General features: G+C 46.2%; 1 protein-coding gene across 8 annotated transcripts in view; it reads right to left on the bottom strand.

The window, feature by feature from the left end:
- Positions 1-26,329, bottom strand: part of UBASH3B (ubiquitin associated and SH3 domain containing B) — a 157,047-nt gene that overhangs the window by 97,237 nt on the left and 33,481 nt on the right. Inside the window, exons 1-2 of one of the 8 annotated variants that reach the window (XM_055273529.2) lie at positions 8,937-12,795; positions 4,883-5,058 (exon numbers count right to left, since the gene is read on the bottom strand). The exons of 4 other annotated variants lie outside the window; for them this stretch is intronic. In XM_055273529.2, coding sequence (XP_055129504.1) covers positions 4,883-4,890 — 8 coding nt within the window. In that variant the 5' untranslated portion in view covers positions 4,891-5,058; positions 8,937-12,795. Of the gene's footprint in view, positions 1-4,882; positions 8,898-8,936; positions 12,796-12,823; positions 18,156-26,329 lie in introns of those variants that run through there. 3 more of the 8 variants (XM_055273526.2, XM_055273531.2, XM_055273528.2) reach the window with 3 other exon arrangements.

The raw sequence follows: 26,329 nt of genomic DNA, 5'->3' as shown, positions 1-26,329 counted from the left end.
GAACTGGACTCCTTAGACAGGAATTTTACAGAACTGGGTGACACTGTGGTTGCATTACCTGCCCTCAGGTGGAAAGAGGATATGTCTGCAACCCAAACCTCCTTACAGAGCAGTGCAGACTGAAAGCTCTGAGCATGGTCTCCCACAGGCAACCTCGCCTCGGGAGGTGAAAGGACATCCTGATGTCCCAAGCCTCTGGGTGGAGAGCGATTCCCCATGCAAGAGGCCACACAAGGGATATGAGAGGGGCAGAGACGAAAAGCTAACTCTCAGCACATGTGTGTGTTTTGTGGAGGGAGGGATAAGGTAGAATCGACCTCTTTCTACTCCGATCTGGCACAATTCCTCCATGTGACTTGGGCAATAGAAATAAAAAATAACCCAGCCTGGGCAACATGGCAAAACACCATCTCTACTAAAAATGCAAAAAAATTAGCTGGGCATTGTGCTACATGCCTGTAGTCCCAGCAACCTGGGAGGCTGAGGCAGAAGGACCACATGAGCTCAGGATGCTGGGGCTGCAGTGAGTCATGATTGAGCCACTGCACTCCAGTCTGGGCAACAGAGTGAGACCCTGTCTCAGAGCTCTCCTCTGCAGCTGAGATCCCTCTTCCTCTCGGGGTTCTCACCAGCCCCAGCTTGCTGCTACTACCGTGCAGTTTTTCTGCCCCCACAGAGGGACACTGCACCACGATCAGGAAATTCCACCTCCTCGTCCTCTCTCCACAGTCCCTGCTGCCTCTAATCCAATACTGGAAACGGAAAGCTGAAACAGGGACAAGGAAAGGAAGCATTTGAATCTCCTCTGTTTCTGGAGCATTTTCAAATGACAGGAAAATGTAATTTTGACTACAATTCAAGGGGTTGAACACCATGACCCTTTAGTCCTTGGGGGAGGGGTGCTGCCTCTGTCAGCAAATAGTGGCAAAGCCAGGGGGCCACGGTGGAGGCTGGAGACCTCTCTCTTTGTGGTTATAGAACCTGGCAATGGCTGGGAAGCCATATGTTGTGTTCTGAGACTCAAGCATAAACTTCTGCTGGATGTTTGGATTTTGGTTTTTTAATTATCCCCTGTTTTGAGAGAGAAAAAAGGGGTGTGTGTCTATGTGTGCTTTGAAGGAAGTAGGGGAACAGATGGGTGGAGAGAATAGAAAGAGGAGAGGAGCCATCATTACTGGACTTTCAGATCCGTGTTTCTCCAGCAGTTTCTGCTGTGTCTCTTTGGTGACAGATCGGGTAAATGGCCCTAAAAGATGATAGCTATGCCGAAGCTACAGCAGCCTCAGAGGTTCTATTGATTGAGAAGCTTTCTGGATTGTCTCTGCCGTAGCATATGCACCACCTCATTCTTAACAGACACTGACAGCAGCGCTACAACTGTTTTGAAGGAGGCAACTTTCCCTTGACGGCAGCAATGCAAGGTCTGTCCAGACCATGAAGTCCCACCTCAACCGCCAATCAATAATAAGACATGATATCTTAAGTGTTATTTAAATACTAAGCACTGTGTCAGCATTTAACATTTATCTCAGCTGGGCACAGTGGCTCACGCCTGTAATCTCAGCACTTTGGGAAGCCGAGGCGGGCAGATCACGAGGTCAGGAGATCGAGGCCATCCTGGCTAACACGGTGAAACCCTGTCTCTACTAAAAATACAAAAAATTAGCCAGGCGTGGTGGCGGGCGCCTGTAGTCCCAGCTACTTGGGAGGCTGAGGCAGGAGAATGGCGTGAACCTGGGAGGCGGAGCTTGCAGTGAGCCGAGATCGCGCCACTGCACTCCAGCCCAGGTGACAGAGCGAGACTCCATCTCAAAAAACAAGAACAACAACGAAAAATTTATTTCATTTAGTCTTCAGAACAACTCTATGACATAGGTACTATAATTGCACTCACTTTACAGATGAGCAAAGGAGAAGGTAAATACTTTGTACAAGGTTATGCAGATAATGAGTGTGTCCCGGGCTCAGACACAGGCTTGCTAGACACCTCTGTTCTTCAGCACCATCCTACCCTGCCTTCCCATCATCAGCTGACATTGCTTCACTCTGTGTGAAGATGGAAAGAGGAAGCGCATTTGTAAAGTGTTCAGGCTTAATTCTCACCATCAGTATCTTCAGTTTTACTGATGAGGAAACTGAGGGTCACAAGTTGTGAAGCAATCTGTCCAAAGTCACATGACCGTGAAGCAGCAGAACCAGGAGTCAGAACCAGGACTGAGTTCAATCCTTCACTCTCTCCATTTTACCCCGCTGCCTCTGGGCCAAATACCTGGAAAAAGAGGTCTGCCTCTCACTTGCTTCAGGTTTTAAAGTAAAGGCAGAAGTTCAGAAGGTGTTCTTCTTCAGTGTCCCCTAAATATGAGATTTTGGGAAAGGCTTGACCCTAAGTGCCAATAGGTAGCAATTTCAGGAAGGCTGATTTAGAGAGAATTGGATGGCCTTGTAAGGTGGTGAGCTCCCCGAGAATGGAGGAGTTCAAGCACAGTCTTGATGACTGTGGCAACACTGTAGACAGCAATTGTTGTTTTGGCTGTCCAGTATCTAAGCACTCTTCTTATTTAGGGGAATCCCAATATGAGCAAAGGGGGAGCCCCGCTAAAGAAGCTGATGGGGCAGATGTTCTCTCTTTCAGCTTCCTGACAGATGATGGCCAGCATATGACTAGATGAAGGCAATCAACTACTCCCGTGAAAGACTTTGGAACCTCAAGTGACCAAGAGTGGAGGGGTCAAGGCAAGTGTCTGCGGCAGTGTCCTTGACTCCTGCCTGTTTCCAGAGTCTGATCATCCACGCCCCTGATCAGTTCTGTGAGCCACCTAAACTCGTTTCCTCCTTAAGTTATCCAGAGGTGGTTTCTAACCTGGATATAAACATCTGATGGAAGGCTGCACTGGATGAGGTCACAAAGCCAGCTGCATATCTGAATTACTGGTGGAGTTCAGTAAAAATACAGATTCCCATGTTCCCCAAGACCTACTGATCAGGATTTTCAGGGATGACCCTGAACATTCATATATTTTTTTGAGATGGAGTCTCACTTTGTCGCCCAGGCTGGAGATGATTGACATGTGGCCAGATTTGGGAGTGGTTGAGATAAATAAACTTTAGGGCCCCCAAAATAAAATACTATGATTTAAAAAAAAAACTCTTACCAAGAATTTGGCCATGGCTCTCAGAAAAATGCAAGATGCCTACAGTTTCTTTATAATTGCTAACATAAAGCTTATCTTTTTGGGAAAATCACATACACTCCTAAGAGGCTAAAGCTATGATATATCTTCTATTTCCATAGGATATTCCTTTCAAGGGCTTTTGCATCTACAGATCTATTATCACAACTGATGTAACTTTCCACCTTCCTCAGGTGGGTGAAATCCATGATTTCACGTGCATTTGTCTGATGCCGCAGAGTCAGCTGACCACATGGCTTTTTACTTCCCAAACAAAAGCCTCTCTTCGTCCTGTGGCTGTTCTTGGGATCTACAGTGCACCTCCTGTGTGCCCTAAAGAGAGCTTCATCCCATGTGAGCCTCAACTCCTCTGTGTGAAAATGAGGAACACTGGGCCGGGTGCGGTGGCTCACGCCTGTAATCCCAGCACTTTGGGAGGCTAAAGCAGGCGGATCACGAGGTCAGGAGATCGAGACCATCCTGGCTAACACAGTGAAACCCCGTCTCTACTAAAAATACAAAAAATTAGCCAGGAGTGGTGGCGGGAGCCTGTAGTCCCAGCTACTTGGGAGGCTGAGGCAGGAGAATGGCGTGAATCTGGGAGGCTGAGCTTGCAGTGAGCCCAGATCGTGCCACTGCACTCCAGCCTGGGCGACAGAGCGAGACTCCGTCTCACAAAAAAAAAAAAAAAAAAAGAAAAAAAGAAAGAAAGAAAATGAGGAACACTAATACCAAGCTACTTTGTCTAGTCTCGGGGCACAAGAAAAACAAACACGGGCTGAGAGATTGGCAAGTCAGTCTCCAAGTTGTGGTCACAAAGGCTCGGAAAGTAGGCCTTTCAGAGAAGAAAGATGAGGCTGGGTGCAGTCCGGGCACGGTAGCTCATACCTGTAATCCCAGCACTTTGGGAGGCTGAGGCAGACGGAGCACCTGAGGTCAGGAGTTCGAGACCATCCTGTCCAACATGGTGCAATCCCATCTCTACTAAAAATATAAAAATTAGCCGGGCTTGGTAGCATGTGCCTGTAATCCCAGCTACTTGGGAGGCTGAGACAGAAGAATCGCTGGAACCCAGGGGGCTGAGGTTGCAGTGAGCCGAGATCATGCCACTATACCGAAGCCTGGGCAACAGAGCGAGATCCATCTCAAAAAAAAAAAAAAAAAAAACAGAGAAGAAAGATGAATGTCCAGTCAACTTCCTGGGGCTCAGCTCAGAGATGTACATCCCTGTACCACTATTCCTCATTCATCCAGGAGCGAAATCCTCACTTCTCCTGCAAACATAACTGCTGTTAAGAAGGTGCACTTGGTAGTGGAGTTCTATATACTTCAGGGCGTTTGCTTTTGTTTGTGCAACACCACAGGCAGGAAGGTACCTGTGAAACCCATGGAGTTCTCCTCTTGCCTCCCAGCTAGTCAGGGCTGTTGGGTACTTTCTGGGGTGGAAATTCCCTAGCTTCCCTTGGTGACCCTCCTGGTGCTCAACAAGGATGCAGAATGTGAGGGAAAAAGAGCGAGCACCAACGGGACCCTGGCTTATGCCTATTACTCAGGGCCAGGATGGAAGGAAGCATGAGAGCCCCTGGGTCCATTTGGGCTGCTGAGAAAGCCCCTCTCGTGTGACATGCGTCCCCCACCAAGGAAGCATCCAAGTCCACCCTGGGTGTGTATCTACCCAAGCAGCTCCTTAGGAAAGTCAGCAGACCTCCCACCTCCTCATGCTGGAGCTTCATGTCAGCTACCGCCCTCCAGAGGACTTTGAGGACAATCTGGCCATCTGGTTTCTGTACAATCTGCATCCGTATAGTGCTCATAAACTTATCTTCCAGCTCGTTCAAAATGTACACAGCTGAATTCTACTGCTGACTTTGGCACTTGCTCCTGGTATCTGAGAAGAACAGATTCAATTAAAGAGGAAATAACAGATGCTGCAAATCACTCCCTCATTTTCAGAGAAGTTTTTTCCCCCCCCAGTGCCCTGAATTACTTGATGAACAGCAATGCAGTAAAAAAAAAAAATGCAGCTGGCATGACAACTTCCAACTTGGCTTCAAACCAAGGGGAAGCTGCGGGCTGTCCTTTCTAGATAGTCTTTATGCCCGGTACATTCCTTTGTTTGGTATGGGTATTATTGTGTAGAGAACTTGGCTGGAGGTAGAGGGATAGAAAAAATGAACCCTGGGGTTCTTTTAGCCTTAAGATTGTTTGCTATTACTCACTCATCCTCACAGTATCTTTGTGAGGGGTGTATGTGGTCAGTGGGACATCGAAGGCAGGATTAGTATTCCCATTTTAGAGATGGAAAAACACAGGCCCAAGGACAGCAGGTTATTTGCAAACTCCAGTAAAGGAAATTGGTTCTATCAGAACCTGTGCCCGTTACACACAATGAGGTAGTAATGAGGCCAAGGCCAGGCTGAAGTGCCCGGGGGCATGCTCAGGAGATTTGGAGGCATACACACACTCCCGGCACATGTCCCTGCAAGGCACTTAAAGGCTGCCAGTGCCCGGCCTTCCTCGGCTCCATTCAGGCCCGCTTATCACATCCTGCCCTGTGCTCAGCTTCACTCTGCCTGAGTCTTGTGAGCCTCCCTTGGACTCGGGGGTGACCATCTTGTTATTGATGACTTGTGATGGGACCCACATGGCTGGAGAGTGAGGAAAGAAAAATGGAAGGGAAGAGATGCATTTTGAATAGGATCTAATTTCCTCTCCTCTCTTTCCCTAAGCACTAAAATGATTACAAATTCCAAGGTTTGGACAGGAGATGGGGGACCCCCAAAAATGTCTGCTACGGAGATTTTGGGAGCCTGGGACTGCAAGATTGGGAGCTCCCTTGCCAGAGTGTATAAAGAGGAAGGGTGGGGGCTCTCTTCTGGAGAATTAACCGAGGAGATTCTGCCTGGACACTGAAGAACAAAGTCAGGAGAGCCCAGGCGTCCTTCAGTGAATCTCGTTTCCAACAGTCCTCAGAGAACAGGGCTCCCACACTTCCTAACCCATTGACTTTGCTGGGACCTTATTTTCTGAAACAAGAGTCAAGACCAGTGTTTCATCTATGGCCTGTAAATGAAAGGGGATGATTTGAAAATTATGGTTATCCCTGAAAATCCAGGGTATATGCCTTGATGTTCCCATAGCTGCTCCACCATCTCCACCCCCACCACCCTGCCCCCAGGACAAAGCCTAACCACCTGGGGTTCCTCTCCTTATGGAATGAGAGTGCAAAAGCTCTAGGGAAGTGGTATGCAGCATGGGCTTTCTGTGTTCCCACTGCCTACCAATTCTACCTGCCCCGTCCCCCTCCCTGATTCTCCCCAGCAGGCCCTTTTGGGGCAGCTTCCACCCCCTATACTACTTCTACTTTGGTGCCTTTATTTGTCCATTTTTGGCTACATTAGCATTAGCTATGATTTAACAAGATCACATGCTTCTGGAGGCAGAGGTTGAGGATACCACGACCAGACGGATGAATGTTTGACTTCTGGCTCTGCCACTTTTCAGGTTGGGGAGATCATGTCCCTAAGCCTTCTTTTCAAGAAATGGGATGAGACTGGACCTGCCTTGCAGAGTGGTTGTGATGATACAGAGATAATGTGTGCAGACGGCAGCACAGTGCCTGGCATATAATAAGCGTGCACAACAATGGTGGCCCCACCATCTCTCCAACCACCAGCACACTCTGGGACTTGCTCTTTCTCCTCCTCCTAAATGCCTTTCCTAAACTGCATTTACCTCTGTCTTCTAACTGTACTTCTGTTGGCCTTATCTTTCTTCTGTTGTGAGAACCTGGAAGCTAGACCATGTTGTTTATTATGATTATCTTAAATCCATGACTGAGAATACTTTTTTTTTTTTTTTGAGACAGAGTCTCACTCTGTCGCCCAGGCTGGAGTGCAGTGTTATGACCTCAGCTCACTGTAGCCTGTGCCTCCTAGGTTCAAGCAATTCTCCTGCCTCAGCCTCCCAACTAGCTAGGATTATAGGTGCCCGCCACCATGCCTGGCTAATTTTTGTAATTGTAGTGGAGATGGGGTTTCACCATGTTGGCCAGGCAGTCTCGAACTCCTGGCCTCAAGGGATCTGCCTGCCTCAGCCTCCCAAAGTGCTGGGATTACAGGCGTGACCCACAGCCCCTGGCCTCGAGAATGCTCTTTTGATCTAGGCAAATGAATGAACAAACACATAAACCAAAAACAGGTTAGAGCTCTAGTTTTTGAGACCGTGTGATAATCTCTTCCAGACCTCTAGGAGAAAAGGCTAGGTGGGGACTCAAATTCTTCCCTTGCAAAAGCCTTAGATTAGATAATTCCACCCAGGATGTCAGGAATGCTTGATGACTTGGAGCATTTCTGCTGATTGTAGGCCTACACCCAGAAAGAGTTAACCAGCAGCTGCTGGGTTTATTTTCATTCTCTTTAATAAGGGAATCAAAGCGGCAGGACACAAACACGCTGAATCTCTAATCACTCCAACACCCACACATGTTCCCCATCCCCTTCTGATTTAGTAAAGTCAAAGCTCGCTTACCACGCAATACATTTGACTGGCTTCTACAGCGGCTCACTTGTAAGTGATGAAATCTCAGCTTTTCCCCCAAACCTTTATTCCTGAAAGCCCATCATTACCAAATTCTTCCCCTGGAATAGATATTGGTATTGCCCTCTTGCTGCAGCCTCTTTTACAACGTAGACATGAAGGTGGGGCTGGGGATGGGAAAGTGAAGACTTCTAAGTCTCTAATAACATAGTTTGTTTTGAGACAGGGTCTCGCCTTGCTCTGTCACCCAGGATGGAGTGTAGTGGTGTGATCATGGCTCATTGCAGCCTTCCCAGGCTCAAGTGATTCACCCATTTCAGCCTCCTGAGGAGCTGGGACCACAGGCATGTGCCACCACACCCAGCTAATTTTTGTATTTTTTGTAGAGACAGTGTTTCACCATGTTGCCCAGGCTGGTCTCGAACTCCTGGGCTCAAGCCATCTGCCAGCCTCAGCCTCCCAAAGTGCTAGGGTTACAGGCATGTACCACCATATCTGGCCATGAATGAGTTTATCATGCTTAAGTTGGCTGAGTTCTGCATTAAGGGGAGGTGATGAGAAATGACCATGTACTGAGCACTGGCTAGATACATTATATACATGTTCTCATTTCTCAATAACTGTGACAGAAGGATTATTATACGCTTTCGGCTGGTGAGAAAAATTGAAACCTAAAATGGGAACTTGCCCCATATTATATGGCTCCTAGAAGACAAAGCCAAGACTCATGCCAACATCATACTTAGAGATGCCTGACTCCAAAACCTGCGTGAATCTTTTTGAGGGATACAAGTGAATGGTGCTGTCTATTTGGCAACAAAACTTTTTGGAAGAATGAATGAATAAATAGGTTACCAAAAGCTAAACAAGAAGGCCGGGCACAGTGACTCACACCTGTAATCCCAGCACTTTGGGAGGCCGAGATGGGCGGATCACTTGAGGTCAGGAGTTCAAGACCAGCCTGGCCAACATGGTGAAACCCCGTCTCTACTAATAATACAAAAAAATTAGCTGGGTGTGGTGGTACACGCCTGTAATCCCAGCTACTCGGGAGGCTGAGGCAGGAGAATTGCTTGAACCTGGGAGGTGGAGGTTGCAGTGAGCCGAGATTGCGCCATTGCACTCCAGCCTGGGTGACAAGAGTGAAACACCGTCTCAAAAAAAAAAAAAAAAGCCAAAGTTCAAAATGACTTAGCAAAACTTCTTGGAGAATAGTCAGCATCTCACCTCTGAGGACCAATCCCTCCTAGCCTGTCTTCTCTAGCATGTTGAAGATGGCGAGAACCTGCTCTTAATTCCTTTCCTTTGGACACTGAGTCTCCAAAGAGTAAGTGGCTCGGAACTAAAGCTCGGTGTGTTTCCTAGTATTATGATGTCAGGAGAAGAGACAGCCAAAGAAGAACTCTAACGTAGTATTCAGGCATCATAAATTATACATTAGAGGCCAGGTGCAGTGGGTTCATGCCTGTAATCCCAGCACTTTGGGAGGCTGAGGCGGGCGGATCATTTGAGGTCAGGAGTTCGAGACCAGCCTGGCCAATACGGTGAAACCCCATCTCTGCCAAAAATACAAAAATTAGCTGGGTGTGGCGGCGCGTACCTGTAATCTCAGCTACTCGGCTGTGGCAGAAGAATCGCTTGAACACAGGAGGCGGAGGTTGCAGTGAGCCAAGATTGCTCAACTGCACTCCAGCCTGGGTAACAGAGCGAGACTCCATCTCAAAAATACAAATAAATAAAAATAAAAATTATATATTAGATTAGCTGTTTATTGCTACTGGAAGAGACAAAGGAGACAATAGCCTTTAACTGCAACCTGAGATTTAGGATGCTTATTCATTCAGCAAATATATATTTACCAGGCATTGTGCTTAGTAATGACAAAAAATAAAAAATGAAAAGATAAGCTGTCAGAAACCTCACAGCTTAGTGAGAAAAAAGGCTCATTCAAATAATTGTCTTTTATCATGGCAAGTGCTAAGCAAAGTACAAACAAGGTGCTTGAGCAGCCCAGAGGAGGAAGAGGCAAATTTGTTCTCTTGCAAAGAGTAGAAGAGGCGCCATGCAGAGAAGGCACATGCTAGGAAAAGGTTACCACTCCCCGTCAAAAGCAAGAGGAAAATACTGGAAAAGCCTGCAGAGTAGGGTTGTAGCCTGTTCTTCTGGGACAGGAGAGTGTCATTTGCCTAATGGCTTCCAAGAAAGTAAGTAGGTCAGCTGGTCCCAGATACTTGGATTTTATGGGCCAATGTCCTTTGAAAAAGAGGGGTCTATGGGGTAGGCGGGGGTGGATTGTGTGGATTTAATGTTTAATTTTCTCCAGCAAAAATCTGCATCTGAAATCCCCATGATCAATTACCACCATCAGTTCATAAAAGTAAGGATGTTTTAATCACAAAGTAGAAAGGGTACCAACTCAGAATAAAAGGAACTCCCTTCTAAGGAAGATCATCTACCAGTCTTCCACCGGCATTCTTTTTTACTTGACTCATTTCATTGTGGACTAATGACAACAGAATTTAGGTCCAAAGTCAGGACTGAAGAATGTAGCCCATTAACCCAGATAGATTTAGAGACAAACAATTTTCTTTTACCTAGAATGGTGCAATCTTCTGCCATATAAACATGCTAATCTACAGAAATGTGCAGCTGAAATTCTCCATCTTATATTCCCTTTTCAGTATGTGACTGCATACATATATGTTTCTTCTTGATATTCCTAGCCAAGGATTTCTATAACTATCCATCTACATAGTTCCTCTAAAAGCCTACAAGTCCACTCCTTGTTAGATTCCAACATCAGGAGATCAGCAAGCCTCAAACTCATCATTCTAAAGGCTATCCTTGAGCCCTTCCACAGACACCCTCAGAAAATCAGCAACTCCCTAAAAGAATCTCGCATCTAGGCTACTGGAGTAAAATGCAGAACGTACACTCTCTAGCTTAACAACACAAGTTGTTAGCAACAAAGCCATTTCTCCAGACCTTTATGGGAGGAACCTCCCCACAGATGGCCAGATGTGCAAACAAGACCTTTGAGTGCCTTTCAGAGCTTGGATTATAGAAGCCAGCAAAAGTGTATAGCAATGGAGAGAGATTCTTCCAAATAAGCCACACTTTCTAAAGTCCCAAGCCCTAGATCTGAATCTAGGGGTGGCATTAAGAATTAGAGTTCTGTGGCGCATGCCTGTAATCCCAGCTACTTGGGAGGCTGAGGCAGAAGAATCGCTTGAACCTGGGAGGCGAAGGTTGCAGTGAGCTGAGATCGCACAACTGCACTCTAGTCTGGGCAACAAGAGTGAAACTCCATCTCAAAAAATAAAAGAAAAAAAAAGAAAGAAAAGAATTAGAGCTTTGGTAAATAAAGAAGGAATGTTTTTGGCTTCTCTCTTCATGATGAACATTTTGAGCCCTTCAGAATGGACTTGAGGTGGCCTGAGAGCTAGACCCAGGCAGCCCCCACGTGTGTCCCAGTGCCTCCGTGTGACTCATGGAGTGGATGCCACACCTGTGATCACAGAAGTCGAGCCTGGTCAACAGCTTTCCTCACAAAAGAAGGGCATCAGCCCCCTGCGGATTGAGTTAGTCAGAGCAAGGGTGGAACGAAGTCCTGTGATAAAGTTGAACGAAGATGGGAGGACAGCAAATCCATTGGCAGCCATTTTCTTTCTACTCTCAAAGCCCCTCAGCCTCCCTATTAACTACATGAGGTGGTAGATGGCAGTGGATGCCCCCATGAGTTGGTGAGATTTAAGGTCCCTGGTGAGGAAGCCCAGAAGCCACAAGTACATTTGTGACGGTAGCGCCTGGGGAAATAGTCCTCCTTCATTAGGGCTAGAGAGCAGGTCTTGCTTCAACAACTTCTGTGAGACACTGTCATGGCGTGTAAAGGGAAGGCTGGCCCTCGGGCAGTGGGTAGTGGATTCTTGGATTGACTGTCAGTAATGGAGGGATTTTAGATTTTTTTATTTTTTTCATTTTTTTTTAAAAATATTTTTCGAGACAGAGTCTCGCTCTGTCACCCAGGCTGGAGGGTAGTGGTGCGATCTTGGCTCACTGCAACCTCTGCCTCCCAGGTTCAAGCGATTCTCCTGCCTCAGCCTCCTGACTAGCTGGGATTACAGGCACATGCTACCACACCCGGCTAATTTTTGTATTTTTAGCAGAGATGGTTTTCACCATGTTGGCCAGACTGGTCTCAAACTCCTCACCTCAAATGATCCGCCCGCCTCAGCCTTCCAAAGTGCTGGGATTACAGGCATGAGCCACCGCTCCCAGCCAGGATTTTAGATTTAGCTGCAACCTCAAAGCTCTGGGACTCATGAGACCGGCTGGCAGCCAGGAGGGCAAACTGTGTCCACAGGGATGGTTTCTCTCTGTGCAGAGCCAAGGCCCAAACATATTATGTTGGCCAGGTTAGTGCCTGCTCCCTCCCATAGTTACAGTAACTAGGCTTAGAGCCTGAAAACAAATCCTTCTTTAACCATAGGTCTTTTTATCAGAGTGACCTTCTTTTCTTCTAAACCCCCAAATAAGGAAAACATAAGACAATTGCCTATTTTCACCCAATGCCACTTCGAGAAAGTGCGGCCCTTAAAGAAACCCCATAATAAAGTTTTCTATTAAAAAAAAAATTGACGGGGCACGGTGGTCATGCCTGTAATCCCAGCATTTTGGGAGGCCGAGGAGGGCAGATCACTTGAGGTCAGGAGTTCAAGGCCAGCCTAGCCAACATGATGAAACCCTGTCTCTACTAAAAGTACAAAAACTAGCCAGGCATGGTGGTGCGTGCAATAATTAGCTGGGCGTGGTGGCACATGCCTGTAGTCCCAGCTACTCGGGAGGCTGAGGCAGGAGAATCGCTTGAACTTGGGAGGCAGAAGTTGCAGTGAGTCGAGATCGCGCCACTACACTCCAGCCTAGACGACAGAGTGAGACTCAGTCTCAAAAAAAAAAAAAAATGTTTCCAGAGACACCCATCTGTAACCTCTCTGAGGAAAGTGGCCTCTCTAACACGCCACCAACCCAACACGGGGAATTCTCTTATCTTCTGCAACTAAAGCCCTTCGGTTCCCCCATGCTCAGGCACTCCTGGAAACTACTCTTCTACTTACGGCTGACCCGTGTAGCCTTTCATAAGGCCATCTTCAACAGAGGTAAAGAGCAGAGGGTGTTTTCAATGCTGAGAAATGTGAACTTCTTCCAGCCACCTTCTCAGAGGAAGACCCAAGAGGCTGTGATTCAGACGCTCCATATGACACCAAGTTAGACTGTTCAACTGGCAGGTTTCAAGCCAAGGACTCAGCCCATAAATAAAAGGTCACTCAGTTTTCGTTCCTGTAAGTTCCCCACTCAACTTACAAAGCACTTGCTGCCTTTGGCAAAACTTGGCTTTGGTCTACAAAAGCCCCACAGCCGCAGGCACCCTGAGTAAGTTAGGTTGGTTTCCGAGTCCCAGTGAGTCATTGTTGAGGCCTTGACTATTAGCACTTTGGAGACAGTGTCCCCCAAGCCAAGAGATCTTGTCCACTAAGATAGGGAAGGACAGCCCCTCCAATGCCTACAGGTCACATTCGAAGAGTTCCAGGTCCCTAGAGTGCATATCCCCGGCTTATGCCATCACCTGTCTCTCTTCTACCCTAGAAAAATGCTCATCTCTCTCCTACCCTAGAGAAATGCATCTTTCCACTAACCACTAAACCAGTATCAGGGTGCCATGTTCTCTTGCTTTTAGAATCCCAGTCATTTCCTGTGTCATGGGACGTGAGATGCTTGTCTTCAAAAAACAAGGGGCTTTAAGTACAATAAAACAATACATTATATTTATGCCAAGAACTTTGTGTTTAACCCTTGAGTCTCAGACAATCCCACTTATTCACAATGTCTAAAAGTTTCTATTTCAGACATGATCTACACTTCTTTTTGAAATCAATAAACTGCCCCAGTTTCTAAACCTAATCTATGACTTGCAGGCATTTTCCCCCATATTTCCAAGGGAATAAGCATCATTTGACACTATTTATTTTGAAAAGCGGCTGTGGAGGGGAGAAACAATATATTTCTTTCTTTTTTTTTTTTTTTTTTTTTTGAGACGGAGGCTTGCTCTGTTGCCCAGGCTGGAGTGCAGTGGCACAATCTCGGCTCACTGCAACCTCCGCCCCCTGGGTTCAAGCGATTCTCCTGCCTCAGCCTCCCGAGTAGCTGGGACTACAGGCACCTACCACCACGCCCGGCTAATTTTTTGTATTTTTAGTAGAGACGGGGTTTCACTGTGTTAGCCACGATGGTCTCAAATCTCCTGACCTCGTGATCCACCCACCTCAGCCTCCCAAAGTGCTGGGATTTACAGGCATGAGCCACCGTGCCCGGGCAAAAAAAAAAATATTTCAAAGAAGTGGCATGTCTGCCACCAACCCGGTTCAATAAACATCTACTAAGTACCTGCTGTGGGTGAGGCTTGGGGGAAAGAGGAAAGAGGACATTTCAAAAGGAACCAGATACAGCACTGATCTTCAGGGAGTATCCAATTTGTTTATAGAATGAGTGAATAAATGAGAAAACAAATGATGAGTGAATGCAGAATCAGGATTAGTAGTAAGTTTTATAGCAACTACACTCCTTCATTTAATGGTATTAGTATAATTCAAAGATGAGTGAGGAGAATATACATTTTTCCTGAGTTAAAAATCTGGCCAGGCACGGTGGCTCACGCCTGTAATCCCAGCACTTTGGGAGGCCGAGGCGGGTGGATCACCTGAAGTCAGGAGTTAGAGACCAGCCTGGCTGATATGGTGAAACCCTGTCTCTACTAAAAATACAAAAATTTGCCGGGTGTGGTAGCATGCGCCTGTAATCCCAACTACTGAGAGGCTGAAGCAGGAGAATCGCTTGAACTCGGGAGCAAAGGTTGCAGTAAGCTGAGATCACACCATTGCACTCCAGCCTGGGCGACAAGAGCGAAATTCTATCTGAAAAAAAAAAAATCTGGTGATTTTTTTTTTCCTACTGCTTACTGTTTTATCTGTTCCCCCAAACCCCAAACACATTTCTTGCAACCCAGCGTTCTCTGAAATCTCCAATCTGACCTTGAACGATGAAGGGAAGGGATCTCCATGCTTGGAAGGGGTAGGGTCCTATATTATACTTTATGTGATTATATTCTCTGGCCTCCTTTAAGTACTTTAAAAAGATCTTTATTTTAGACTCTTCTCTCTCCACGCTGATGTCATTAGTATTCTGGATGAAATGTTTCCTTGCACGTAACTATGTTGGACTTGGATTCATTACTAAAGCAAATAATTCAGTTTTCCTAGGAACAAATGCTACTTTTCCTCATGGGCTGTTTGCTGACCATCTCTCTTGGTTGAGCATACGCTGCATTACTTGGAAGCCACATGTTAGGACTAAGGGAGACATAGAGAAGTAAAGAACACAGCATCTGTCGTCAAAGAAACGGTCGTCTTCACTGGGAGTGAAGATTGAAACGTGGCATTACAGCTGGGCGTGGTGGTTCACACTTGTAATCCCGGCATTTTGGGAGGCCGAGGCAGGAGGATCACGTGAGCCCAGGAGTTTGAGGCTGCGGTGAGCATGATCGTGCCACTACATGCCAGCCTGGGTGACAGAGCAAGACACAGTTTCTTGGAAACAAACAAACATGGCAGTACGAGGGCTCAGAAGGGAAGATGCTAATATATTTGCTCAGAGTTCAGAAAAGGCAGATGGTTTGCTTTGGGCAAAAGTTGTCAGGAGAGGTTTTCAGACCAAAGCAAGGACGTCTTGAGGGGAGAGTCAAAAGGAAAGAATTAATCCTATTTTAAGCTCTCTATCCCTGAATACTCTTAGTTCCTTCAAGTAGCAGTGGGCTAGCAAGTGATGCTACAGGACCGTATGCCAATGCAAGCGAGGACCCTGTGACCTTCAACAGACCTCTGCGTCACCATGGAGCTTTGAGATGAATGTCAGAAGGAAGAACAAGCTCATTTTGAAAAGTACACAGACGTTGGAAACTGTGAGTATTACCCAAAAAGAAGCTTGAAAAGCTCCCATCCCCATCGGGTGACCAGCAGAACTTGCCACTGCAAAAGCCTCGTTCTCATTAATAAGGTTCATTTTATTGTTTCCATGCTATGTAATTTCTCCCACTGCCTTTTAGACTGGAACATTCAACTTTTTGCACTTCCTATTAATTACCCTGGGGGGATTCAGGCTACAGTGCACAATACGAAGACCCAATTAGAACATTGCCCACTGTCTTTTTGTTTCTTTGTAATCCAAAATCAATCAATAACATCCTTAAATCCTCACAAGAAATGACTAGAGTTATTAACGTCTTGGACAAAGAAGCCAAGAAATTCAAAGCAGATGGAGCAGAATCACAGAAATCACACAACCATGCAAATTAGTAGCAGCCCATGGGCTTGACAGGGTCAGAATGCTGGGGGTTGGGAATTTTTAATACGAAACAGAAAATATATCCCATAGCACTAATGTTCTTTTTGTGATGAAACATGATGATTCTGGTTTAACGTGGCGCAGGGTGTCTTCAGGAGCGCTGAGAAAACACAGGCTTCCCAGTGCTCGTCCACATAGCACATCCCTGTCTGGGACAGTTTACTGTTCACCCTACATGAAGTGTTCGCTCACCTGTCAGAAACACACTTCCTCTACAAATTGCATCTGCTACTGTTAACATCAAGATCGGAAGTAGGCCAGGTGCATTGGCTCACGCCTATATTCCCAGCGCTTTGGGAGGCTGAGGAGGGTGGATCACCTGAGGCCAGGAGTTCAAGACCAGCTTGACCAACATGGTGAAACCCGTCTCTACTAAAAATACAAAAGTTGGCTGGGTGTGGTGGTGGGCACCTGTAATCCCAGCTACTTGGGAGGCTGAGGCAGGAGAATTGTTTGAACCCGGGAGGTGGAGGTTGCAGTGAGCCGAGATCATGCCACTGCACTCTAGACTAGGTGACAGAGCGAGACTCCATCTCAAAAAAAAAAAAAAAAAGATCAGAAGTAAACTATGAGAGTGAGTAAGATGAACATATGAACATTTACATTGAAAAATATGAAAAAAATTTAAGATGTAATGATGTTTGGAAAAGAATTGTTAACTGTATCCACTAAACCATAAAGCTTAACAAAATCCTAAACTTGGGAAATGAATTTAAAAAGTGCACTCACCATGTGTAACTCTGGTCAGGGCCTAAACAAAGGAGGAGACAAAGCTTACGATGTCAGCCCATCTCATTCAGCACTGGGGATTTTGTGCTAGTTTAAAGTGTTGAGGAATTGGATCTCTACCTAATCATAAGAGACTGACCTCTTCCTCACTCCAATAGCAGGGCTGCTCCCGGGGGAATGATGGTTACCTCAGTTTCTCTTGGCCTCTCAGATGTGCAGCACGCCGGGTCTCTGGCTAGTACCCACACATGATGCCTCATGCTGCACACCTACCCACTGAATGGGGCCAAGTGAATAATGCACCACCAACAACACTACCTCTGGTTCCACTGCTGGGCTCTGGGTACCATTGTCAATTCCTTGATCGATTTCCAAAGCTAAACAATAATATTTATGTAAAGCTTAATGGATTACAAGACATTGAAAAATCAGTCATCTGGGCTGGGCATGGTGACTCATGCCTGTAGTCCCAGCACTTTGGGAGGCCGAGGCATGTGGATTACTTGAGCTCAGGAGTTCAAGACCAGCCGGGGCAACATGGCGAAACCATGTCTCTACAAAAAAATACAAAAATTATCTGGCTGTCATGGCGTTTGCCTGTAGTCCTAGCTACTCAGGAGGCTGAGGTGGGAGGATTGCTTGAGCCCTGGAGGTGGATGTTGCAGTGACCAGAGATTGCACCACTGCACTACAGCCTGGTGACAGAGGGAGACCCTGTGAAAGAAAAGAAAAGAAAAGAAAAGAAGAGAAAAGAAAAGAAAGAAAAAGAAAGAGTTTAAAAAAAGAAAAATCAGTCATCTGATGTGTTTCTCACAATAATTTTAGAAGGTGGATAATATTATCCACAGGCATTTCACAGAAGAGATAGCACAGAGGTTGCAGGAAATGCCAAGAACACATAGCAGCTTCCTAAGATTCAAACTCAATTCTGTGACTCCACGTGCCACACTCCTCTGAGTTGTGAGTTCTCTAAGATGAAGAGTCACATTTTTCCATCTGTAAGACACTGAGCCAGGCGCGGTGGCTCACGCCTGTAATCCCAGCACTTTGGGAGGCCGAGGCAGGCGGATCACCTGAGGTCGGGAGTTCGAGAGCAGCCTGACCAACATGCAGAAACACCGTCTCTACTAAAAATACAAAAAATTAGCCGGACGTGGTGGCACATGCCTATAATCCCAGCTACTAGGGAGGCTGAGGCAGGAGAATTGCTTGAACCTGGGAGGCGGAGGTTGCGGTGAGCCGAGATCGTGCCATTGCACTCCAGCCTGGCAACAAGAGTGAAACTCCGTCTCAAAAAAAAAAAAAAAAGACACTGAGTGTTGCCATGAGGATTAAATAAAATAACGTAGGTATACCAGGCACCTAACAGATACCAGTTCCCTCCCATGCCCCTCCTCCATCAGGGGCCAAAAGATTTAAAAATAATCCCAGTCTGGGCGCGGTGGCTTACGCCTGGAATCCCAGCACTTTGGGAGGCCAAGGCAGGTGGATCACCTGAGATCAGGAGTTCGAGACCAGCCTGGCTAACATGGAGAAACCCTGTCTCTACTAAAAATACAAAAATTAGCTGGGTGTGGTGCTGGGCACCTGCAGTCCCAGTTACTCAGGGGGCTGAGGCACGATAATCACTTGAACTGGGAGGTGGAGGTTGCAGTGAGCCGAGATCGTAACACTGCACTCTGGCATGGGCTACAAGAGCGAAACTCCATCTCAAATGAATAAATAAAATCCCAGTATATGGTCTGCACACACTACACATTTATACCCACAACTTCAGATTAAAGTGAACATTAATGACCGTACCGAAGCAAATAGATTTCCAGAGGCATGGGGAGTGCTGGGTGTCAGGCGGATGGGATGTGGGGGCTGTGGGATCATTGGGAGTTAGGGGACTAGCTTTAGGTTCTGACCATTGTAGCAACTCAGTGAGCCTCCATACACGGCACCCAGGATGCTTCCACACCTGGTTTCTAGTATCCTCACAGCTGGCACCTGCCTTACCAAACATATGCCCCAGGCTCTCCCATACCGTGAGTGCAGTTTTCATTACATAATGCATCCATCTTCTTGTTCTTCTTTAGCCTTACACCATCCTAATTTTCTATAGTTCCAAAGCCATTCTCTCCTGCCTTGTTGCAAGGTAGGGGGAAAATGTAAAATTCAAATGGTCACATAGTGTTACTTGGGAGAGGGGCATGGAAGATTTTGGAAGGTGGGGAGCAACAAAAGGTAGAAATCCATGCCTGGTGTGAATTGCAACAAAAATTTGGCGCGACTATGAGGGTATGAGTAGGGGGAGAGGAGGTCATCTGCAATGTTGACAAATTTTCATCTAATAGGACAGAGGAGAATTCCAACTCTAAGAGATCTGCCAGGTATACTGGCAAGAACACTGAGACTACATGGCCGAGCCCAGCTCTGCCATTAATTTGCCAGAGCAGTCATTGTACCACCCTGGTTTCCTCATTGAGAGAATGTGCGGGTTGGACAGGGCTGGCTTTGGAATGAGACAAATCTAGGTTCAAATGCAGGCTCCACCACTGACTTGTTATGCAACTTTCGGCAAGTTTCCTTGCATCGCCACGCCCCAGTGCTCTTAACTGTCAGATGAAATGAGAGAATGTGTTTCCGGAGGCTGTTTGAGAATTAAATGAGGAGGTATATAAATATACTCCCCCTTGGACAGTGTCAGGTCTATGAAGCTCCCAGCACAGCAGCTGCTTCCTCTTTTCTTTATTCTAAGTTGCTGTAAACCTATGTATCTGTGGTGCAATGCAGTGACTCAATCCTTGGTTATTTAATGTGGCTATCCTGCCCAACCTAAGTCTTGACTATCAAGGCACTGAGGTGCTGTATGCTGAAGCAGCAAATAAACAATTCAAGTTGGACAAGAAGATGGAAACAAGTGTGAGGGAGGATGGTGGAGGAAAAAGGATCCAGAAGTGGGAGGCAGTGGATCTGGGTTCGAATTCCAGTGCCCTCAGTCACTAGCTATAAGACACATGACTTTGGATTTCTGAGCTTCAGTTTTCTCTTCTGTAATAAAGGGAATAATCACATATGTAAAAGTACTTTGTCCATTGGAAAGTGCAATTGAAATGTTAGTGGTCTGTTATGCCACCATTCCTGTTGTTTGGAGAGTCCAATTACCTGAGTTGGAGCAGTGTTTTGAGAGCTATCTAATTCCTCTTAGCAGTCAAACAAAACTTCAAACGTCCCCCAGCCCTAATCTTCAAAATCAAATGGCTGCTATGCAGATTACTGATGTATCCCCCAAAAAAGCTGGGCTGAATTTTCTTTGCTATGAACAAATACCGCCAGTGACCCACTGGAGTCACCAACTCCTGGTGGCCTGATCTTTACTTGAAAAACAATACAGTAAACCACCCTCCTATTTTAACAGCTAGCACAGGGCAGGGCGGGAGGAACCCCCACCCACGCTTGCTCTGAACAGAAATCGTGCTGCAGCTGATGTGAAAACAAGATAAGGAGAAATGTCTGTCAACAGACTCCGGCCTGCCCTAGAACTGGGCTGCTCTCCGTGTATTCTGTACAGATGGGAAGGCAGGGGCCATTAGCCACCTGCAATTCTGCTCTGATGTGGCTGAGGTACTAAACACCGCCCAGGAAGGGGTGGGCATAGCTCGGACATACATGCAACTTACACATTCTAGTCTTTAGCTAAAGTCTTTGAAAATATAGATTTAGAAATGTAGTATTGGTTGGGTGCAGTGGCTCACTCCTGTAATCCTGGCATTTTGGGAGTGCCAGGTGGATCACCAGAGGTCAGGCATTTGAGACCAGCCTGGCCAACATGGTGAAACCCTGTCTTGACTAAAAATACAAAAATCAGCTGGGCATGGTGGCAGGCACCTATAATCCAAGCTACTCGGGAGGCTGAGGCAGGAGAATCGCTTGAACCTGGGAGGCAGAGGTTGCAGTGAGCTGAGATCGCACCACTGCACTCCAGCCTGGGTGACAGAACGAGTCTTCATCTCAAAAACAAACAAACAAACAAACAAAAAACAAAAAAAGAAAAAAGAAAAAGAAACGTAGGGCCCTGAAGAAATCCTCATTAAGGTTAAAATTCTGCCGGCTTATTACTGAGAAATTAAAAACTATTTGGGGCCGGGCGCAGTAGCTCATGCTTGTAATCCCAGTGCTTTGGGAGGCCAAGGTGGGTAAATCACCTGAGGTGAGGAGTTCAAGACCAGTCTGGCCAACATGGTGAAACCCCATCTCTGCTAAAAATACAAAAATTATCCAGGCATGGTGGTGGGCACCTATAATCCCAGCTACTCAGGTGGCTGAGGCAGGAGATTCGCTTAAACCTGGGAGACGGAAGCTGCAGTGAGCAGAGATCGCACCACTACACTCCAGCCTGGGCAACAGAGTGAGACTCTGTCTCAAAAAATAAAAATAAAATAAAAAAATAAAAAAACTATTTGGTTATCAGGCTGAGTGGAAACATAAGCTCAATGTGACTATTTAGTAACTTTCCAACAGTTCTAAACTACCACCTGTAGCTCTAAATGAAAACTTCATTTTTTTAACCATTTTGGGCATGGCTGGGATGCAGGAATCAATGTGTTGATGCAAAAATGCTGCAAGGCAGTTCTTTTCTCTGTCTTTCCTGAGCATCATTAGACCTCCAGGGAGTGAGGCACAGTGTAACTGAAGGTCCAAACAACATATCCAAGGCACTAAGAGGATCACAATGCATAAAACACGATGTGCATAAATGCTGATGGATAACAGGAAAAAAGTAAAAAAGAAAAGAAAGAAAAGGAAAGAAAACTACAGAGTCTGCTAAGAGCTACTGAAATGGCGACAGCATCAGACACTTATTAGCATTCACCACCCAAGGAGACATTCCCAGAAGGGGCTGAAGCATTATTAAGGTTGGGAGGACTCAGCATGTTTGCAGAGGAGGAGCCGGATGCATATGCTCACCAGCCTGCTGGCACGAGTACTGGAAACTCCTACCCATCCGCAGGCTCTGATCAGATCACGCCAGAGCTTCAAGCTCCTTCCAAGCATCCATGCAACTGAGTGATGACAGGAGTGGATAGAAGAAATAAATGCAGGCCGGGCGCGGTGGCTCACGCCTGTAATCCCAGCACTTTGGGAGGCCGAGGCGGGCGGATCACGAGGTCAGGAGATGGAGACCATCCTGGCTAACACGGTGAAACCCCGTCTCTACTAAAAATACAAAAAAAAATTAGCCGGGCGAGGTGGCGGGCGCCTGTAGTCCCAGCTACGCGGGAGGCTGAGGCAGGAGAATGGCGTGAACCCCGGGGGGCGGAGCCTGCAGTGAGCTGAGATCGCGCCACTGCATTCCAGCCTGGGTGAAAGAGCGAGACTCCGTCTCAAAAAAAAAAAAAAAAAAAAAAAAAAAAGAAATAAATGCAAGGTTTTGAATTTTAAAGCAGATCAGTGGGCCGGGCGCGGTGGCTCATGCCTGTAATCCCAGCACTTTGGGAGGCCAAGATGGGTGGATCACTTGAGGTCGGGAGTTCAAGACCAGCCTGGCCAACATGGTGAAACCCCGTGTCTAATAAAAATGCCAAAATTAGCCGGGCATGGTAGCAGGCGCCTGTAATCCCAGCTACTACGGAGGCTGAGACAGGAGAATCGCTTGAGCCCGGGAGGCAGAGGTTGTGGTGAGCTGAAATCGTGCCACTGCACTCCAGCCTGGGGGAAAGAAGAAGACTCCACCTCAAAAAAAAAAAAAAAAAAAAAAAAGAAAGAAAAGAAAAATAAATAAAATAAAATAAAATAAAATAAAAACAAAGCAGATCAGTGGTGAATGGCATACCCTGGCATACCTCAAATTAAGCACAGGCTAAGTGTTCCATGCTAACAGCTAGGGTTTTCAAATCCAATGTGGCACACTAAATCTTGACACTCAAGGAACCCACAGTCCAAACAAGGCTTGTTTCAGGAGCTCTTCCTTGCCCTGTGCTTAAACTCTTAAAACTTAAAACTCCCTCCACTGGCTTCCGATTATCAATAACAGCATTTCCAAGACTTCAGCCATTTCTATCATCAACTCATTAATTTTTCTATATCAATATCTACACTGCACTATATTTAAGTAACTTCCTTCCTTCCTTCCTTCCAAGTTTTTTTTGAGACAGAGTCTTGCTATATTGCCCAGACTGGACTGCAGTGCCTGTTCACACATACAATCATGGCACACTGCAGCCTACAACTCTCAGGCTCAAGCGATCCTCCCACCCCAGCTTCCTGAGTAGCTGGGACTACAGGCATGTGCCACCATGCTGGCCTAAGTAAGTTTCATTAAAATAACTCGTCTACTTTTATTCAAATAACTTTTGAAGAAAATGTTATTTTTACCATAAACAGAAAACTAGTACCACTTGCCATTAAAAAAAAAACAAAAAAGGAAACAAAGGAATCTTACTAAATTCTTGTTACATCCCCTCCCTGCCAGTGTTCTGAACCTGAGGCCTATAGCTCTCATAAAAAAGAGATTAACAAGTACTAGAGAGGTTTTAAAGATAATAGGCTCTGAACTGAGCCCCTCACCCTTTGTAATTAGAACTGTAAAAAGAAAAATTGTTCACTATGTGATTCATCATTTCTTAATGTCACGTCTACATATCACCCAAATCAGGCTGCATGGGCCACCTGATACCACCTACACTCCCTAGTCGACCTTATGATTGGGCCTCCATCATTGCATCCCCAGAGCTTCGAATATCACATAGGAAAATTGTAGGCACACAACACAACTGGGTGAATGACTGAATGAATGGATGCATCGCTTAGCCTCATCATTCTTTCTTTTTTATTTTTTTTGAGACAGAGTCTTACTCTGTCGCCCAGGCTGGAGTGCAGTGGCGCGATCTCAGCTCACTGCAACCTCCAGCTCCCGGGTTCAAGCGATTCTCCTGCCTCAGCCTCCTCAGTAGTTAGGAATCCAGACATGTGCCACCTCGCCTGGCTAATTTTTGTATTTTTAGTAGAGAAGGGGTTTCACCATGTTGGGCAGGCTGGTCTCGAACTCCTGACCTCAAGTGATCCGCCCACCTCAGCCTCCCAAAGTGCCAAGATTACAGGCATGAGCCACCACGCTCGGCCATCATTCTTTATTTCAGCCTCATTTACAGGCTTATTTTTCCTCCCATGACCCATGCCCACTCATCTCTCCATGACTTTGTCCATCCTGTGCCTTTCATGGAATGTTTTACTTTTCCTCCAACTGGTCAACTCTAAAATCTTCAAGTCTTAGGGTATGTGATCTTCCCTTGATGGTTTCTCCTTACCACTCTGGATGGAGAATAGACATTCTTCTCAGTGTGCCCACCACACACTTACTGTCAGGCCTCTGAGCCCAAGCTAAACCATCATATCCCCTGTGACCTGCACGTATACATCCAGATGGCCTGAAGCAACTGAAGATCCACAAAAGAAGTGAAAATTGCCTTAACTGATGACATTCCACCATTCTGATTTGTTTCTGCCCCACCCTAACTGATCAATGTACTTTGTAATCTCCCCCACCCTTAAGAAGTTTCTTTGTAATTCTCCCCACCCTTGAGAATGTACTTTGTGAGATCCACCCCCTGCCCACAAAACATTGCTCCTAACTGCACTGCCTATCCCAAAACCTATAAGAACTAATGATAATCTCACCACCCTTTGCTGACTCTCTTTTCAGACTCAGCCCACCTGCACCCAGATGAAATAAACAGCCTTGTTGCTCAGACACCACCTGTTTGGTGGTCTCTTCACTCGGACACTTATCACACTATAATCACAAATGCACCTGTCCTTTCTCTCCCTCCCAGTCTCTAAACTCCTTGAGGGGAGGAATGTGTCTTCTATTTCTGTTGTCAGTACCTGGCATTAGTTGACACTCCATAGATATGTGTGGAATGAAAGCATCTCTGGCTATTTCCCCATATTCTCTGATCATATGAGACAAACCCTGTCTTTCTCTGCTCTGAGTTTTAGCACATACCGTGTCTTTGACCAGCATGCCCTCGGCAGTATGCAAACTCTCTTCCACATTCCTGCTGAGAAGGCTCGCGGGGCCCATTCTCCAAGCCAAGGGTGCATTCCTTCCTCTCTGTTCCCACCATACCCCCTGAATATCACCTTTACTGTAGGGTGTATCCCACATCTGTGCAATTCTTTGTTTCTATGCTGCTGTAATTCAGTAAATTATGAGCTTCTTGTTTTTGTGTCCCCAAGGTTTAGAGAGTGGTTGGCATCTTACAGTGAGTAATCAATAGATATGAAATACTGTCTGAAGAAAAGAATGAATGTTTAGCAGGAAAATATTTTACTCATGTTTAGTAAGAAAATATTCATCTTTCTTCTCTTAGCAATCCCAAAAGTCCCTGGAGTTGAGGTCAGTAAAACCATAAAAATATTAAATTTATTGCTGACTTATATGGAGTACCTACTATCTGCCAGGCACTCTGCCAACATTATCTCAGTTAATTATCCCCATATTGTGAGGAAGGTACTTCTATTGATGCCAGTTTCCAAGGGAGGGAATCTGGGCTTAGGGAGATTAAACCACTTGTCCAAGGGTCTATAAGTAGCAGATACAGCACATGGAATGAGGCCTGAAAAGCTCCAGTGTTCTTAACGACCACTCTGGCCTGGACTCTGAGCTTATCCTGTCTGACCTACCGCCCTCCTTCATGATCAGAAGCCAGATCCTGGGCAGATGGATCTGGGCCTGCCTGGGGGTAGCACTGATTGTGTCCTTTGAGAGCCCAGCTAAGCCACCAAGCAAACCCTGCCCAAAACACAGAACCCCGTCACAAATGGCCATCACAGCCTTTTGTTCAAGCCATGGGACTCAGCAAAATCACCAGCTCCACACCTACCCAGCAGAAGGCCAGGCAAAGCAGCCTTTTCATTGATTCCAGAAATGTCTCTTTTTCATTTGTAAAATACCCACATTTTGGGATTTTCCCGCAAGTGGTGGGTGGCTACAGCAATAACAGATGAACTGGTATCTTTGAAAGCTGAATAAAAACACTTTTCAATAAAGATTTTAAGCCTTAAATTGACTGAGGAGCTAAGTGAGAGTCCAGCAGCACCCCAGTGGGAGAAAACATTGGCCTGGTTTTTATAACTGCATTCCCTGCACGAGAGGAAAGGGGTTACAGCTGCTCTTTCTTCACTCACAGGCCTGTGTTGAAAGCATCTGAGCTAACAAAGGCCAGTTTCCTCTAGTTTGCACCCAAGGAAGTCAGAGAAATGCTGCTTGGCTGCAGAAGATTTGTCCAGAAAAGAGTGACTTTAACCTACAAAAGCCAGCTTCAAATAGTTGTATAAAATTTGAGAGGAAAGAAGAGGAATCAGAACCACCTTGTACAAGCTCCTTCCTGCTTCTTGATGATGTTACCAGAATTCTCTGCAGGAAAGGCCCGGCAGAGGCACAGAGCAGA

Source organism: Symphalangus syndactylus, chromosome 3, assembly GCF_028878055.3.
Source record: "Symphalangus syndactylus isolate Jambi chromosome 3, NHGRI_mSymSyn1-v2.1_pri, whole genome shotgun sequence".
NCBI classification, from domain to species: domain Eukaryota; kingdom Metazoa; phylum Chordata; class Mammalia; order Primates; family Hylobatidae; genus Symphalangus; species Symphalangus syndactylus.
Note: the sequence above shows the minus strand (reverse complement) of the source record. Positions and strands in the feature narration are given on the sequence as shown.